Source organism: Hyla sarda, chromosome 3 (assembly GCF_029499605.1).
Source record: "Hyla sarda isolate aHylSar1 chromosome 3, aHylSar1.hap1, whole genome shotgun sequence".
Lineage (NCBI taxonomy): Eukaryota > Metazoa > Chordata > Amphibia > Anura > Hylidae > Hyla > Hyla sarda.
In genome coordinates this window covers 73238223-73256783 of record NC_079191.1, presented here as the reverse complement: position 1 = coordinate 73256783, position 18561 = coordinate 73238223, and the positions used below count along the sequence as shown (strand labels likewise).

The 18561-nt window shown below is 42.9% G+C and overlaps 1 protein-coding gene across 1 annotated transcript in view; it reads right to left on the bottom strand.

Annotated features, from left to right (window-relative positions):
* MFSD2B (MFSD2 lysolipid transporter B, sphingolipid) overlaps nucleotides 1–2279 on the bottom strand; it is a 99787-nt gene extending 97508 nt beyond the window's left edge. The window contains exon 1 of the mRNA XM_056564332.1: nucleotides 2172–2279. Coding sequence (XP_056420307.1) covers nucleotides 2172–2246 — 75 coding nt within the window. The 5' untranslated portion in view covers nucleotides 2247–2279. The remainder of the gene's footprint in view (nucleotides 1–2171) is intronic.
* Between the last annotated feature and the right edge of the window lie 16282 nt (nucleotides 2280–18561).

Here is an 18561-nt window from a genome sequence, read left to right as displayed (position 1 = left end):
TATGATGAGTGATATACTGTTCTCTGTATAATATAATAGTGTATACAGTGCTGTACTGTAGATATATATGATGGGTGATATACTGTTCTCTGTATAATATAATAGTGTATACAGTGCTGTACTGTAGTGATATATATAATAGTGTATACAGTGCTGTACTGTAGAGATATATATAATGGGTGATATACTGTTCTCTGTATAATATAATAGTGTATACAGTGCTGTACTGTAGTGATATATATGATGGGTGATATACTGTTCTCTGTATAATATAATAGTGTATACAGTGCTGTACTGTAGAGATATATATGATGGGTGATATACTGTTCTCTGTATAATATAATAGTGTATACAGTGCTGTACTGTAGAGATATATATGATGAGTGATATACTGTTCTCTGTATAATATAATAGTGTATACAGTGCTGTACTGTAGATATATAGATATATATATATATATATATATATATAATGGGTGATATACTGTTCTCTGTATAATATAAGTGTATACAGTGCTGTACTGTAGTGATATATATGATGGGTGATACACTGTTCTCTGTATAATATAATAGTGTATACAGTGCTGTACTGTAGTGATATATATGATGGGTGATATACTGTTCTCTGTATAATATAATAGTGTATACAGTGCTGTACTGTAGTGATATATGATGGGTGATATACTGTTCTCTATATAATATAATAGTGTATACAGTGCTGTACTGTAGATATATATGATGGGTGATATACTGTTCTCTGTATAATATAATAGTGTATACAGTGCTGTACTGTAGTGATATATATGATGGGTGATATACTGTTCTCTGTATAATATAATAGTGTATACAGTGCTGTACTGTAGAGATATATGATGGGTGACATACTGTTCTCTGTATAATATAATAGTGTATACAGTGCTGTACTGTAGATATATAGATATATATATATATATATATATATATATATATAATGGGTGATATACTGTTCTCTGTATAATATAAGTGTATACAGTGCTGTACTGTAGTGATATATATGATGGGTGATATACTGTTCTCTGTATAATATAAGTGTATACAGTGCTGTACTGTAGTGATATATATGATGGGTGATATACTGTTCTCTGTATAATATAAGTGTATACAGTGCTGTACTGTAGATATATATATATGATGGGTGATATACTGTTCTCTGTATAATATAATAGTGTATACAGTGCTGTACTGTAGATATATAGATATATATATATATATATATATATATATAATGGGTGATATACTGTTCTCTGTATAATATAAGTGTATACAGTGCTGTACTGTAGTGATATATATGATGGGTGATATACTGTTCTCTGTATAATATAATAGTGTATACAGTGCTGTACTGTAGATATATATGATGGGTGATATACTGTTCTCTATATAATATAATAGTGTATACAGTGCTGTACTGTAGATATATATGATGGGTGATATACTGTTCTCTGTATAATATAATAGTGTATACAGTGCTGTACTGTAGTGATATATATGATGGGTGATATACTGTTCTCTGTATAATATAATAGTGTATACAGTGCTGTACTGTAGATATATAGATATATATATATATATATATATATATAATGGGTGATATACTGTTCTCTGTATAATATAAGTGTATACAGTGCTGTACTGTAGTGATATATATGATGGGTGATATACTGTTCTCTGTATAATATAATAGTGTATACAGTGCTGTACTGTAGAGATATATATGATGGGTGATATACTGTTCTCTGTATAATTTAATAGTGTATACAGTGCTGTACTGTAGTGAGATATATGATGGGTGATATACAGTTCTCTGTATAATATAATAGTGTATACAGTGCTGTACTGTAGTGAGATATATGATGGGTGATATACTGTTCTCTGTATAATCTAAGTGTACAGTGCTGTACATAATATCCACAGGGCAGGTAAGTACATGATATGCACAGTGATATGGGAGCAGGTCCCTCTGTTTACATTAGTCCCAGAAGTTAGATGAGTTTTTGCTTCTGTGTTATAAGGACTGGGTGAAGCGCAGCTATTCTAGAACTACAAGTCTCAGCATGCACAGTGACAAGTCACCTATCTGTATGAACCTGGAGCTTAGACATGGGGGAGGCAGATGCCCCCTCAGACACTCACCTGACGGGCTGGGTACGGGCGGGGCAGCCTCTTGTTGTTGGCGGTCAGTGTGCTCAGCTCTGGGGCTTTCTCCATGTCAGGAGGGCAGTGTGTGAGGGCAGGGGTGCAGTGCGGCCTACAGCCTCTAGAGGGCGAGGAGGAGGCGGCACTGACAAGGGTGTGGGGGATGGACGCCCCTCACCGCTCCTCCGCCTGTCTGAGTGACGACCACCGACTGCAACTGTGACAGGAGAACATTTCCTCCAGACTTCATATACAATCTGATACAATTTAATGCGATTTTATGGGCAACACTGTTCTTATTCACCAGTTATGTCAAAAGTAATAGAAGCTTTAGGTATGTGTTTCCCATCCAGGGTGCCTCCAGCTGTTACAAAACTACAACTCTCAGCCTTCGGCTGTCTGGGCATGCTGGAAGTTGTAGTTTTGAAACAGCTGGAGGCACCTTGGTTGGGAAACACTTCTTTGTGTTATGTTAACACAGCAGATTTTCCGTAAAGAATTTACTTTAATGGTCTATCCACAGGTACAGTATTCTGTGCAGATTTTACGCGCAGATTTGTTGCGCAGGATTTTCTGCTGCAGATTTCAATGTAAACTGAACACAGCTTGAAATCCTGCGCATCAAATCTGCGCAGAATACTGTACGTGTGAATAGACCCTAAGGCTAAAATTCCACTGAGGTGTTTGCACTGCGTTTTTTTTTAGGCTTAAAAACATCAGAAAAACTACCACTGTCTTTTGCCGTTTTTTCTGGCGTTTTTAACTGTGTGGAATTTGCCTTTTTTGCAGTAGGGATGGAGAAAAATGTATTTAACAAAATGTTTATTTTTTTTATTAAATTTTAATTAATTTTGTAATAAACTGTGTCTGTTTCACTTTTTTTTCTTCCCTTTTTTATTTTTTTATTTTTTACATTTTTTAGGTAGTACTACTACTCCCAGCATGGAACAGACTGTTCCATGATGGGAGTAGTAGTACCTGTACTAATAGACATATCGCCCCTGGTGTCACTTCTGACACCCGACGCGATCGTCCATAATATAGCAGAGATGTGGAGCGGCTCTATACAGCGCTCGCATCTCTGCTCTGTACTCCGGCCAGTGATGTGAATAGAACATCACTTATTCATATTTTCCGCCCAGAGTGGTGATTGGCCGGATGGTTGCAGCCAATCACAGCTCTCAGAGGGAAATATGAATGAGCGATGTTCTATTCACATCACTGGCCGGAGTATGGTGCAGAGATATGGAGCGCAGGAGAAAGTCGCTCTGCATCTCTGTAATAGATTGGACGATCACAGCGGGCATCAGGAGTGATACACGCTGTGATCTGTTCTTAACTGCAGGTACAACTACTCCCATCATGGAGCACACTCTGCTCCATGTTGGGAGCTGTAGTACCTGCATTAATAGGCAGATCGCAGCGAGTGTAACTTCTGACACCTGTTGCGGTCTGTTTATTAATGCAGGTACTACAGCTCCCAGCACTGAGCAGAGTGCGCTCCATGTTAGGAGTAGTAGTTCCTGCAGTTAAGGACAAATTACAGCAGATGTAACTCCTGACACCCGCTGTGATCCTCCGGTATAATGTATAGATGCGGCAGCCGCTCTTCTATGGTCTCCTGCACTGCCGTATATATACACCTATTCATGTTTCCCACAAAGAGTTGTGATTGGCTGGAACCATCTGGCCAATCACAGCTCTGCGGGAAATATGAATATGTTTATATACGGCAGTGCAGGGGAGCATAGAAGAGCGGCCGTCACATCTATACATTATACAGGAGGATCGCAATGGACCGGGGGGATCTGTCAATTAGTACAGGTACTACTACTCCCATCATGGAACGTTGTGTTGCTGGGAGTAGTAGTACTACCTAAAAAATGTTGAAAAAAAAGTGAAAAACACACACACTAAATTTTTATTATTGTCGGCTACATTTTTAGTGCCCTACCCACACACATAAATTAATCCCTGTTTAAAAATTAATAGAAATGTCATTATAAAATAGATACATTTCGTTAAATACAATTTTTACCATCACTACTGTATCTTTTTTATTATAATTTCAAGTACAAAAAAGAATAAAAACCGCCGGAAAAAACGCCTAAGTTAAATCAACATGGCGTTTTTCTTGGCATTTTTGCTCTCCCATAGACTTCTATGGGAGGAAAACGCCACAATTTCTGTGCAAAAAAACGCCAAACTAGGTTATGTTGGGCGATTTGAAAAAACAGCCTCTGAGCCCAAAATTACTGAAAAATGCCAAAAGGATAAAAAAAAAAAAAAAAAACGCCAAACTGAAAAACGCCAAGTGGATCTGGCATTTTGCAGCTTACTTTTGACTTGCAGTTAAAACATCTAGACACAGCGTTTTTTCGCTGAAAAAAAAACCACTGTGCCGGAAAATTGGCATTTTTTACGGCGTTTTTGCAAAAAGATCCTCAGTGGAATTCCAGCCTAATGGGATTCTGCTGTCTGTGGCAATTCTGCTGCCTAGATTCCGCAAAATTGAAAGACCTGTGTTTAATTTTGCGGAATTTAGCAATGGAATCCCATTAAAGTCAATGGGGCTTTGAATTTCAGTAGAATTATGTGTCTTGAGAACACAGGATTCTGCCAAAATTCCTCTGAAATTCTGCAATTCCGGCATTTGTGCCAAATTCTGCCGTGTGAACATGGCCTTAGGCGTATTTGCAAATACCATCATGTCTTCTATTCACAACAGGTATGAGGGATGCTAACCAGAGCCATAGAGGGGTGCAGAGGTTTCCAAATTTGTTACACAGGGTACATCTCTGTTCTTTTTTTTTTTTTTTCTTTTGCCCAAACACCAGGCAAATTTCCCAACATCTTCAACAATTACATACATAGACGCCTGTTACAAAAACAATAATAATTGTTTTGCGCTGTATTTATTTTTATTTTGTTTCAATTTTTTATTTTTTATTTTTTTGCAGGATGCATTGCAATAATAATATACCAAAAAAAAGGAGCTACTCACAAATCCAGTGAAAAAGATATATAAATTTTATTAGGACAAGTGTAATACACAATAAAAACATTTAAAAAGGAGGTATAGACAACAGATGGCTGGCATCACCAGGACTGAAAGATATAGAAGAAAACAAATTTTCTCTTACCTGCTTAGGCTCCCCCGGTGCTCCAGTACAGGTGTTCGGTCCCCGGGCTGTATTCTTCTTGCTTCCTGTTAGCCCGGCACGTCACACGGAGCTTCAACCTATCACCGGCCGCAGCCATGTCCCGCCTCGGCCAGTGATAGGCTGAAGCTTCGTGTGACGTGACGGGCTAAAAGGAAGTAAGAAGAATACAGCCCGGGGACCGAACACCTGCACCGGGGGAGCATAGGCAGGTAAGAGAGAGCCTATTTTCTTTTTTTTTTTTTTGCAGCCTGGAACGGATACAATAAGAAAAGTGAGCACTGGACATGTCCTTTAATGATTAATAGGGAGGTACAACAAACAATATAAATGCAAGGAATATAGAATGCTCGTTGCTAGGGGAAACCCCCGGACGAAGATCTCTGGACTGAAACACGTGTTGGGGGTAGTAGTTTTGCAATTGCATAGTGGTTGGTACCTTTGTTTTACTGTTTCTGCTAAACTCTGTTACTAACTAGTCAGCCAGTCTTTGTTTGGTTATACTTGAAGTAAAGAAATCCCAGTGTGAGGTGGTTTTTTGCGCGCAAAAAAAACACCTCACACCGGCACTCGTAGTATTTTTCCAATGAATTTTTTACTTGTCAATGGTATATAGCACACATAGGACGCAGCACACGTTCCGGCTCTGTAGCCTTTCTCAACTGCCAGGCAGTTGAGAGGCTACAGAGCCGGAACGTGTGCTGCGTCCTACGAGTGCCGAGATTTCTTTACTTCAACTATACTCATTCATCCACGTGCACCGGACTTTTAACTGCAGTGCCGACTGATTATTATACCTTTGTTTGGTTATACAGCCGATGCACTTTGCACTTTATATGTTGCCTTTTTGGGCTTTCCCCTAGCAACGAGCATTCTATATTCCTTGCATTTATATTGTTTATTGTACCTCCCTATTAATCATTAATTATGGTCAGGTATAGACCCTTCTATATCTTTCAGGCCTGGCGATATCGCCAATTTGTTGTCTATTTCTTCTTTTTAAATGTTTTTATTGTGTATGACACTTCGCCTAATAAAATGTATATGTCACGGAAGAAATGCGGAGCACTCACCAGGTATGTAGATCAGGGGCTTCTTTATTGTGGTTCGGTACAGTCGGGTTTACTTGGAGCGAGATGGAATAGTTGCGAGGGTATACAAGCTGGTGATGGACCGTTTACGTGCCGGATCGCTTCATCAGGCCGGTGGCCTGATGAAGTGCTCCGGCACGTAAGCGGTCCATCACAATAAGTCACAATTGCTTTTTATGCCATTTGTCATATACAACAGTATACCTCCCTGTGTGTGTTTTTTGCTTCTTTGGTATTTTTTATGCGCTGCATTAAAGCATAGTCAACTTTGTAGAAAAAAATTAAGTTATGCCGATACAACCCATACAAACCTATGCTAAAAGGATAGTCTTCTTTCTTACATTGATTCCACTGATGCCCATAGATGTTTTTGTTATTGAAAGAGCTTTATTGATCGTTCAGCTATTTCATGTCATACAATAAATTGCTACAATCACACAAAGCATTACAGTACAATACATAGCACAGGTTCCCTAAGCTATACATCGCACCGCATGCTACTCTAACACTCCGACGCTTGATCCTGAAAGAAAAAAAGCAGCAAAAATCAAAATAACCAAACAATACAATCTGTGATTGGGGGAGGGGCATGAAAGACTATGGGGGTAGGGAGGTGAGGGATCACAGGGCCAAACTACTGGGCAATAACTTCTGGGGGACATGGAGAAGGAGGGGGGGGTCTTCACTCCTCTTCTTCATCGACAACTGGGCTGTCTAAGATGGCATAAATGTGTTTGTTGTATGTATGTATGTAAAGAACTAAGTGTAAACATACCATATGTTATCCTGTCCTCCTAGGACTTGGGGACCACAGTCCCATCCCTCATGGTTCCTGGAGATCTGAAGGTAAAGTCTAGTGGCCATGATAAGGAGCCACTTACCTCCAAGTGCTGCAAGGACAGACAAGTGGTGAGCTGGCAACTGGCTAATGTGTGCCCAAGGCTCATTGATGCATGTGTGGGACAAAGCCTAGCCTAGCAGTTTATAACTCTATAAAGTGTGTATGTGCTGAAAGAAAAATTAACCCTTAAATCATTACTGTCTACACAGAGAAATGGACCGATCTCTCTGCTGGCCAGAAGGCTGAGCTCAATGCCGGCAACCCTTCCGACTAACAACTCATGATGCATTGGCATAGCACTGATCAGTCTGAAAAGTCTCACAAAGCCCCACAGATATTTTAGATGCCGTGATTAGTATTGATCACGGCATCTAAAGGATTAATGGCAGGCATCAGCATGATCAGTGATGGCCGCCGTTAGCGGCAAGTCCCAGTGGTCTATGAAGTGAGTGCTGTTCCTACACTTCCTTCATAGATCGGACATCCCACCACAGGGCGTAAATGTATGCATTGGTGTGCTAAATTCCAGACAGCCAGGGCTTTTATTCATGCATCCTGTGGCCTCTAGGGGTTATACATTTTAAAAATTATAAAAATAAAACCACTAAAAAAATGTAAATAAAATAAACATATTTGGTATTGTCACATGTGGAATTGTTTGAACTATTATATTATTACATTCTTGATCCTGCATGGTCAGTGGCGTAAATGCAAAAAAATTCAAAGCTCCTAAATTTCTGATTTTTTTTGTCACGTCACGAACAATAAAAAATGTAATAAAGTGATCAAAAAGTCAAAACTATGCAAACATATCAACATGAAAACTACAGCTCATGGCACCCAAAAAAATTAGCCCTCACACAGCTTCATAAGTGGAAAAATAAAATAAAAACGTTTATAAGGGTCAGAACGTGGTGTTGCATAGATTATTTAATTATTCCTTAGGTTTAATTTTTTTACTTTTTTTTTTTTTTTTACATTTGCCTTCAAACAAATCTGGCCATATAATACATTATATGGTAAAATAAAAGGTGGCAGTATAAAGCAGGGGTGTAGAAATAAAAATAAAATAAAAACTACTTGTCTACTACTAAAACAGAGTCCCTCATGAAAATCCACTTGTCCTGATAGACAAAATAATTTCAACCAAAATAGTACGTAAATAAGGTCTTTATTAGTTATTGCCCTTTCGGTTTTTCCTCCATGTCCTATAATAGCCCCAACTCTTATTTTTCCATCTACAGACTCATATGAAGCTTGTTTATTACAGGACCAAGGATACTTTGTAATGACACCTTATGCTCGGAAATTTGGGGGTTTTCTCTTTTTTTCGCCATTTACCTTGTGATTAAACTTACATATTATTTTAATACTTTAGGTCAGCCTGATTACACCAATACCAAATATAATTTTTTTTTAACTTTAAATTTTTTTTTTTGACCCCTATAACATTTTTATACTGGGCTGTATGATGACAAATTTTTTGGGCCGTCATCTGCTGTTTGTATCAGTACCATTTTGGTATTGATCTGACCTTTTGAACACTTTTTACTTCATTTTTTTCTGGGATATGATGTTATAAACATAACAAACGCAATTCTGATTTGGTATTTTTTTTCTACGTTAACGCCATTGACCGTACAGGATATAAAACACAGTCATGGCGGTAAATGTTGGCACCCCTGTAATTTTTCTAGAAAATGAAGTATTTCTCACAGAAAAGGATTGCAGTAACACATGTTTTGCTATACACACATTTATTTCCTTAGTGTGTATTGGAACTAAACCAAAAAAGGAAAAAAGGCAAATTGGACATAATGTCACACCAAACTCCAAAAATGGGTTGGACAAAATTAATGGCACCCTTAACTTAATATTTGGTTGCATACCCTTTGGAAAAAAAAATAACTGAAATCCGTCGCTTCCTATAACCATGAATAAGCTTCTTACACCTCTCAGCCGGAATGTTGGACCACTCTTCCTTTGCAAAGTGCTCCAGAAGGGCGCCTTTATTGGAAGGGCGCCTTTTCCCAACAGCAATTTTAAGATCTCTCCACAGGTGTACAATGGGATTTAGATCTGGACTCATTGCTGCCACTTCAGAACTCTCCAGCGCTTTGTTGCCATACATATCTGGGTGTTTTTGACATATGTTTGGGGTCATTATCCTACTGGAAGAAGCAAGATTTCGGACGCAAACCCAGCTTTCTGACACTGGGCTGTACAGTGCGACCCAAAATCCGTTGGTAATCCTCAGATTTCATGATGCCTTGTACACGTTCAAGGCACCCAGTGCCAGAGGCAGCAAAACAACCCCAAAACATAATTGAACCTCCACCATATTTCACTGTAGGTACTGTGTTCTTTTCTTTGTAGGCCGTTTTCTGTAAACAGTAGAATTATGTGCTTTACCAAAAAGCAATATCTTGGTCTCATCTGTCCACAAGACGTTTTCCCAGAAGGATTTTGGCTTACTCAAGTTCATTTTGGCAAAATGTAATCTTGCTTTTTTATGTCTGTGTCAACAGTGGGGTTCTCCTGGGTCTCCTGCCATAGAGTTTAATTTCATTTAAATGTCGACGTATAGTTCACGCTGACACTGATGCTCGCTGAGCCTACAGGACAGCTTGAATATCTTTGGAACTTGTTTGGAGCTGCTTATCCACCATCCGGACTGTCCTGCGTTGACACCTTCATCAATTTTTCTCTTCCGTCCACGCCCAGGGAGATTAGCTACAGTGCCATGGGTTGCAAACTTTTTGATAATGTTGCGCACTGTGGACAAAGACAAATCTAGATCTCTGGAGATAAACTTGTAACCTTGAGATTGTTGATATTTTCCCACAATTTTGGTTCTCAAGTCCCCAGACTGTTCTCTTCTCCTCTTTCTGTTGTCCATGCTTAGTGTGGCACACACAGACACACAATGCAAAGACTAAGTGAACTTCTCTCCTTTTTGTCTGCTTTCAGGTGTTATTTTTATATTGCCCACCCCTGTTACTTGCCCCAGGTGAGTTTAAAGGAGCATCACATGCTTGAAACAATCTTATTTTTCCACAATTTTGAAAGGGTGCCAATAATTTTGTCCAGCCTATTTTTGGAGTTTGGTGTGACATTATGTCCAATTAGCTTTTTTCCTCCCATTTTTGGTTTAGATCCAATACACACAAAGGGAATAACATGTGTATAGCAAAAAAAATTATTACTGCAATACTTTTCTATGAGAAACACTTAATTTTCTTGAAAAATGTCAGGAGTGCCAACAATTACGGCCATGACTGTATTCGTTTTTAATAGGTATTAATATGGTATTATTTTTATTATGTTTACATATTTTGTATATGGAAAATGGGGAAAAGGGGGGTGATATGAACTTTTAATATGGAAGGGGTTAAGGGGTGTTTTTAAAACATTTCTTAAACTTTACTTTATTAGAATGAATCCTTAGATTTCTCATACAGATGAATGCAGTTCTATTGAACTCCATTGATCTGTGTTCATTTTGTTGAGCTTGCTCAAGGTAGGCTCAATCAAATGCAGATCCATGGGGGCATCCAGGCTATTAGTGGCAGCCCTCGGCTACTGAAATTAGTATGGAGCGGGCTCGAGTCAGGAGCCCGCTCAATACACCCTTGGTGCCGTTGTGAGGTGCAGACTTGTGTCCTATGCAAGTCTGCATCTGCTCCTGCACCTCACACTGGCATTATAAATAAAAAGGGGAAGTCGGTCCGGCCCTGCTTGCCCGATACAGGGCTAAATCTATGAAAAATTCACCTGCCCGGCATCCAGAACTACATGTCCCGGGTGTCGGGCAATAGGATTTGCACATCCCTGATAAAGTACAACTTGCTTCACAAAAAAGAATAATAAAAAAAAAAACCTATTACAACTAAAGAAGTTAGGTTTTAGAAGATGAGGAGGAAAAACACAGACGCTCCAAAAATTCTGTCTGTGTGCGGTTGGGAGAAACTTCCAGAAGGACAACCATCACTGCTGCACTCCCCCAAGCTGGTCATTATGGCATAGTGGCCAGAAAGAAGCCCCTCCTCAGTGTGAGAAGGTGAAAGGTATTGTGGTGGATGGGCATTATGTGTCACCAAGGCTCCTGGCTTTGGTGAAGTAAGAGCTTCAGTGTCTGTGCTGCGATGCAGACTGACACTGTGGCCGTAGTATGGTTGGAAGGCCAATCCGGGACGGCTCTTACTGGGAATGACCAAGTGCAGGGTGGGGATCATTCCCCACAATCCAGGCCGCCTTTTGTTGGATTTTAAGGCAACCTGTTTCACCAGCTGAGGGGGATATGCTAGTTGTAGCTCACACTGCCAGAGAGAGCTGCATGTGGAGTTCGTCCCTGCGTTTTCTCTAAGGTTGGAAGCTGGTGAACAGCATGCCTGAAGGCCTGGAAAAGACTTGTTTGATGCCTCATGGCATGGACTCAGGTGTGAACAAACACCTAAGGAAATAACAGGTTGTCTTTTGTTATGTTTTCCTTTTTGTTCTGCATTCAAAGACTGCTGTGTGACAAGTGTGAATAAAACACTAAACTTTCATTTGAAAAGTACTGTTTCCTTGCCTCTATACTGCAACCGCATCTATTTGCAAGAGCGAGTCATCACAATTGGTGGAGGATGCGGGCAATGCAGAGAGGTCAGCAGTTGAATTGCAGTACGCAAGCCTGGGAGATCCCATTGGAGATGTTGCTAGGGGCAAGGAACCTGCCGACAAGTAACAGTCTGTTTCTCCAGTGAGAGGCAAAGCAGTGCTCCAGTGTCTGCAGTGATTCGGTATCTGCAGTCTTGCCAAGATGGAGGCTGTTGTAAAAGCACTCATGGAGGCCAACTTGCAACTGCGGCAGTCCAACAAGCACCAGCAGGAAACCAACCAGCTGCTGTTACAGCACGTGATGGCACTACAGACTGCAGTGATAACCCGGGCCTGCCCCGATGCCTGGAAAGCTGTGTGGACAGCGATCCTCAAGATGACCCCCTCGGATGATGTCAAGACCTACCGGGCGGTCTTCGAGAAAGTGGCCACAAGCGAGAAGTTACCCCAAGAACAGTGGGCCGAGGTCATCCCTCTGTTCCTGTCATTGGGACCCCAGCAGGCCTACTTCGACTTACCCGACGAACAGGCTGTTGACTACGAGGTTGTCAAAGGTGAGATCTTGGCAAGACTTGGGGGTGAATGTGTTGGTCTGGGCCCAGCGGGTTCATCAGTGGGAATACAAGCCGGCTGAGCCTGCCAGGCCCCAGTATTACGACCTGTTGCACCGCCTGCAAAAATGGCTGCAGCCAGAGGTACTAAGTCCCCATGTATTCTGGAGGGCTTTGCCAAATTCTCTGCAAAGCTGGATTGGCCAGGTAACCCCTGACAACGCCCTTGGGATGGTGGACCTGGTGGAGGAGTTCAAGGCCACCATGAAACTGCGGGAGGGGGCTGTGAAACCCAGGAGGTCCCCACCCTTGCCCAGGCGGCTAGAAGGCCCTAAAAGTCCCTGGGAGGTGTTTTCAAAGGTCCCACTCTGTTGCTGTGTTGGGGGTGTCAACAACCGGGACATGTTAGGGCTAATTGTCCCCAGCAGGAAAAACTTATGGAGACCAACTACGCACTCCGCTCGTCCCTGTATGCCCATAGACTGTGTGCCACAGGTGTTCCCAGGGCAGCAGACTCTGATCATCTCTGCCAGGTGAGGGTGGGAAATACTGTCATGGTGGCCCTGATTGATTCAGGTAGCATGGTGACTTAAGTGAGGTCCAACCTGGTGCCGCCCACCGAGTACACGGGACGACAGGCTGGAGTGTTGTGCATACACGGGGACTTAAAAGACTATCCAACTGCCTTGGTGACTGTCAACAGCAACTGGCTGCTGGACTCATGAGATGGCCGTTACCACAAAGTTGCCATATGAGATAATAGTTGGGAGAGACTTTCCAGGGTTCGTGTCTCTGTGCCCCCAGACATGAGTTCCCCAGATCTGCGAGGCAGGGGTGTCCCCAATAGACTGGCTCTACTCAGGGGTGACCCCGGAACCCGAGTCAGAAACAACGGCAGTTGGGGTGACTACCACTATGGTGGAGGAGGAGAAGGTGTCGTCTCCACTGAGGGTAATGGTAGGAGATGTGGAGGATCTGCCATCAGGGCCAGAGTTGGCAGACCTCAAGGTTACAGAAGAAAATTTTGGCACAGCACCAGGATCCAACACTATCTCGGGCCTGGGAAAATGTTTTAAAGGGGTTTTCCAGTGCTTAAACATCTTATCCCCTATCCAAAGGATAGGGGATAAGATGCCTAATCGCGGGAGTCCCGCAGCTGGGGACCCCCGGGATCATGCACGCGGCACCCTGTTTGTAATCAGTGCCCGGAGCGTGTTCACTCCGGGACTGATTACCGGCGACCGCAGGGCGGCGGCGTGTGACGTCACGTCTCCGCCCCCGTGTGACGTCACGCTCCGCCCCTCAAAGCAAGCTGACAGGAGGGGGCGTGATAGCTATCACGCCCCCTCCCGTAGGCTTGCATTGATGGGCGAAGCGTGACGTCACAGGGGGCGGAGGCGTGACGTCACCCGCCCTGCGGTCGACCATAATCAGACCCGGAGCGAACACGCTCCGGGCACTGATTATAAACGGGGTGCCGCGTGCATGATCCCGGGCATCCCCAGCTGCGGGACTCCCGCGATCAGGCATCTTATCCCCCATCCTTTGGCTAGGGGATAAGATGTTTAAGCACCGGAGCACCCCTTTAATTGTTGAAAGTGCTGAACAACAACAGGGAGCTGAAATTGTCTACCCCCGTTTTGTGGTCCACCAAGGGATGCTGCACTGGGTAAACCAAATTCGGGGTGAGAATGTGGAACAATTGGTGCTGCCTAAAGCATATCGGAGGCTGGTGTTAGAGTTAGCCCATCAGCATGTTCTAGGGGGACACCTGGGCCAGCAGAAGACGCAGGACCGAATTTTGAAGCGCTTTAACTGGCCCAATGTGTATAAAGAGGTCGAAAGGTATTGTGAATCCTGCCCAACCTGCCAAATCACTAGCCCCCAGCCACATTACCATAGTCCCCTGGTCCCTCTCCCGATCATCAAGGTTCCATTTGAGTGGATCGCTATGGATCTGGTCGGCCCATTGCCAAAATCAGCTAGGGGGCACCAACACATCCTGGTAGTCCTGGACTATGCGACTCGGTATCCTGAGGCGCTGCCTCTGCGACATACCTCGGCCAAACTAATGGAGCTAATGGAATTGTTTTCCCGAGTGGGCTTACCTAAATAGGTATTGACTGACCAGGGCACCCCCTTAATGTCAAAGGTAATGAAAGAGGTTAGTAATTTACTGCAAGTAAAACAGCTACGGACCTCAGTCTACCACAGATGCAGACGGCCGGCCTGGTATAAAGGTTTAACCAAACGTTATAAAATTTGTTAAAACGGGTGGTGGCTAGAGATGGAAAAAAATGGGATCTTTTGCTGCCCTATCTCATGTTCGCAGTGCGAGAAGTGTCCCAGGCTTCTACTGGGTTCTCGCCCTATGAACTGCTATACGGCAGACATCCACGTGGTCTGTTAGACATAGCTAAAGAGGCGTGGGAACAACAGCCCACACCGCACAAAAGTGTAGTTGAGTATATCACTCAGTTGCAGGAACGGATGGAGACAGTGTTCCCCTCAGTTAGGGAACATATGGAGGCAGCACAGCAAGCTCAGAGCAGAGTTTATAATCTCCAGGCACAGGTTCGGAATTGTAACCTAGGAGATCAGGTTCTGGTACAAACGGTCAATATAAAATTTCTGGCTAGGTGGCAGGGTCCCTACAAAGTGATCGAAAAGGTAGGGGAGGTGACGTACAGGGTACACCAGACTCGGTGAAGGAAGCCAGAGCCAGTGTACCATGTAAACTTGTTGAAGCCTTGGAAAGACAGGGAAACTAGTATGGATGACAGCCCCTGGCCAGGTTACATAGTTACATAGTTAGTACGGTCGAAAAAAGACATATGTCCATCAAGTTCAACCAGGGAATTAAGGGGTAGGGGTGTGGCGCGATATTGGGGAAGGGATGAGATTTTATATTTCTTCATAAGCATTAATCTTATTTTGTTCCAGGAATGTATCTAATCCTGTTTTAAAGCTGTTAATTGTTCCTGCTGTGACCAGTTCCTGAGGTAGACTGTTCCATAAGTTCACAGTTCTCATGGTAAAGAAGGCGTGTCGCCCCTTGAGACTAAACTTTTTCTTCTCCAGACGGAGGGAGTGCCCCCTCGTCCTTTGGGGGGGTTTAACCTGGAACAGTTTTTCTCCATATTTTTTGTATGGGCCATTAATATACTTATATACGTTTATCATATCCCCCCTTAAACGTCTCTTCTCAAGACTAAACAATTGTAACTCCTTTAATCGCTCCTCATAGCTAAGATGTTCCATTCCCCATATTAGTTTAGTCGCGCGTCTCTGCACCCTTTCCAACTCCGCAGTGTCCCTTTTATGGACAGGTGCCCAAAACTGAACAGCATATTCCAGGTAAGGCCGTACCAATGATTTATAAAGGGGGAGTATTATGTCCCTGTCCCTTGAGTCCATGCCTCTTTTGATACATGACAATATCCTGCCGGCTTTGGAAGCAGCAGCCTGACATTGCATGCTATTCTGTAGTCTGTGATCTACAAGTACACCCAGATCCTTCTCTACCAGTGACTCTGCCAGTTTAATCCCCCCTAAGACATACGATGCATGCAGGTTATTAGTACCCAGATGCATAACTTTACATTTATCCACATTGAACCTCATTTGCCAAGTGGATGCCCAGACACTTAGTCTATCCAAGTCATCTTGTAACTTATGCACATCCTCTATAGACTGTACTGTGCTACAAAGCTTGGTGTCATCTGCAAAGATAGAAACAGAGCTGTTAATACCATCCTCTATATCATTAATAAATAAATTAAACAACAGCGGGCCCAGTACAGAACCTTGGGGTACACCACTAATAACCGGGGACCAATCAGAGTACGAATCATTGACCACCACTCTCTGGGTACGATCCATGAGCCAGTGTTCAATCCAGTTACAAACTAAAATTTCCAAACCCAAAGACCTTAACTTACCTGTCAGGTAAGAGGTTTGTTAGGGGTGGAGTTTTGCGTCCCTCAGTCTGGTGCGAGGGAAAATTGCTGACAGCCTTTCCTCTGCACAGACTCAGGAGGCCAGGGAGTTAGTCAGTAGGAACCCTGATGTGTTCTCAGACCTTCCTGGGCGTACTTCTGTCATCCGCCATGACATTTTCACTGAATCCCAGGTAAAAATACGGTTGAAACCATTCCGGGTACTTGAGTGGCGGCGACAAGCCATCTCAGAAGAAGTACAGCAGATGTTAAAATTGGATGTCATCGAGGAATCAAAGAGTGAGTGGGCCAGTCCGATAGTCTTAATACCCAAGCCAGACGGTACTAAACTTTTTTTTTTTCTTCGAAATTTAGATACGTGAATGCGGAGGACTATGTCAGATTTGGTGGATTGCGACGATGAACAGCGTTTTTTTTTTTTTTTTAAATGTCCATAAAAAGGTTAACGAGTGCTGTGGGGGGAGTGTTTTTTTTTTTTTATTTTTTTTTTTTTAATGTGTTGTGTTTTTTAGAATTTAATTTTCAGGCTTAGTAGTGGAAGACATCCTGTAGACAGAATCTATTACTAGGCCGGGGCTTAGCCCCCAAATCAGCTAGCGCTAACCCTCAATTATTACGCCGTTACCCACCGCCACAGGGGTTCTGGGAAGAGCCGGTACCAACAGGCCCGGAGCGACAAAAATGGCGCTCCTGGGCCTAGGCTGTAACAGGCTGGTGTTGTTTAGGCTGGGGAGGGCAGGTATCAATGGTCCTTGCTCACCCTCGTAACGTCAGGCTGTTGCTGCTTGGTTGGTATCTGGCGGATAATGAAAAAATGAGGGAACCACACACTTTTTTTTAAATTTATTTATTAAAATAAATATAAATAAGAAACTGCATAGGGTTCCCCCTATTTTCAGTATCATCCAGATAGCAACCAAGCAGCAACAGCCTGACGTTACGAGGGAGGGCGAGGACCATTGTATCTTGCCCTCCCAAGCCTAAATAACGCCAGCCTGTTACCTCTTAGGCCCAGGAGCGCCATTTTTGACACTCCAGGCCGCGGGTACCGGGGTAATAATTAGAGGTTAGCGTTATCTGATTTTGAGGCTAACACTAAGCCCGACTTAGTAATGGATTCCGTCTATATGACAGCTTCCACTACTAACCCTGAAAATTAAATTATAAAAAAGACGACAGATTGAAAAAAAATTTCTTTATTTAAAAATAACACTTCCCCACAGCCCTCGTTAACCATTTTATTGAAATAAAATCGTCCCAGTCCACCGAATCTGACGTAGTCCTCCGCATTCAGGTATCTGAAATGAGAAAGAACAAAAAAAAAATGTGGGTTAGTACTTTTTTTTTTTTTGCGCTCTCCCCTGCGAAGAGCGCACATAATGCAGCGTGTTCCTAAACAGGGAGCCTCCAATTGTTGCTAAACTACAACTCCCATCGTGGGGGGGCTGTAGTTAAGCAACAGCTGGAGTCTCCCTGTTTGGGAATACACTGCCAGAAAGGCTCTGTTTCCATTATGCAAAATGCATAATGTGAACAGAGATCTGTCCCTCTGCCCTTGGACTACTACTCCTATCATGGGACAGAGTCAGTCCTATGATGGGAGTAGTTGTAGTACCGCGGTGTTGCTGAGAAATGGCACTTGCACATCCCCCGGCTGCAGGACTTTTAGAACTACTACTCCCATCATGAACAGACTCTACCTATGATGGGAGTTGTAGTCCAGGGGCTGAGGTGCAGAGACCCGCATTTAACAACTATACAAACCGGCGGTACATGCGTCTACATTGCGCTGCCGCCGGCTTCTATATACAGCTGTCATAATTCATAATCCCCGCCGCCATGAGAGGGGAGCTCTGATTGGTCAATAGCTATTCACCAATCAGAGCTCCCGTGTTCCGGTTGCGGCAATTATGAATTGACAACTGCATATAGAAGCCGACGGGGTGCGCAGTGTAGATGCATGTACCGCCGGTTTGTATGGTTGATAAATGCGGATCCCAGCGGATCTCCAGAGAATGATCTGCTGAGATCCGCATTTAAATTAAAAAGCAGGTGGTACATGCGTCTACACTGCACTGCACGTCGGCTTCTATATACAGCTGTCATAATTCATAATCCCCACCACAGGGAGAGGGGATCTCCGATTGGTCAATAGCTAAGCTATTCATCAATCAGAGCTCCC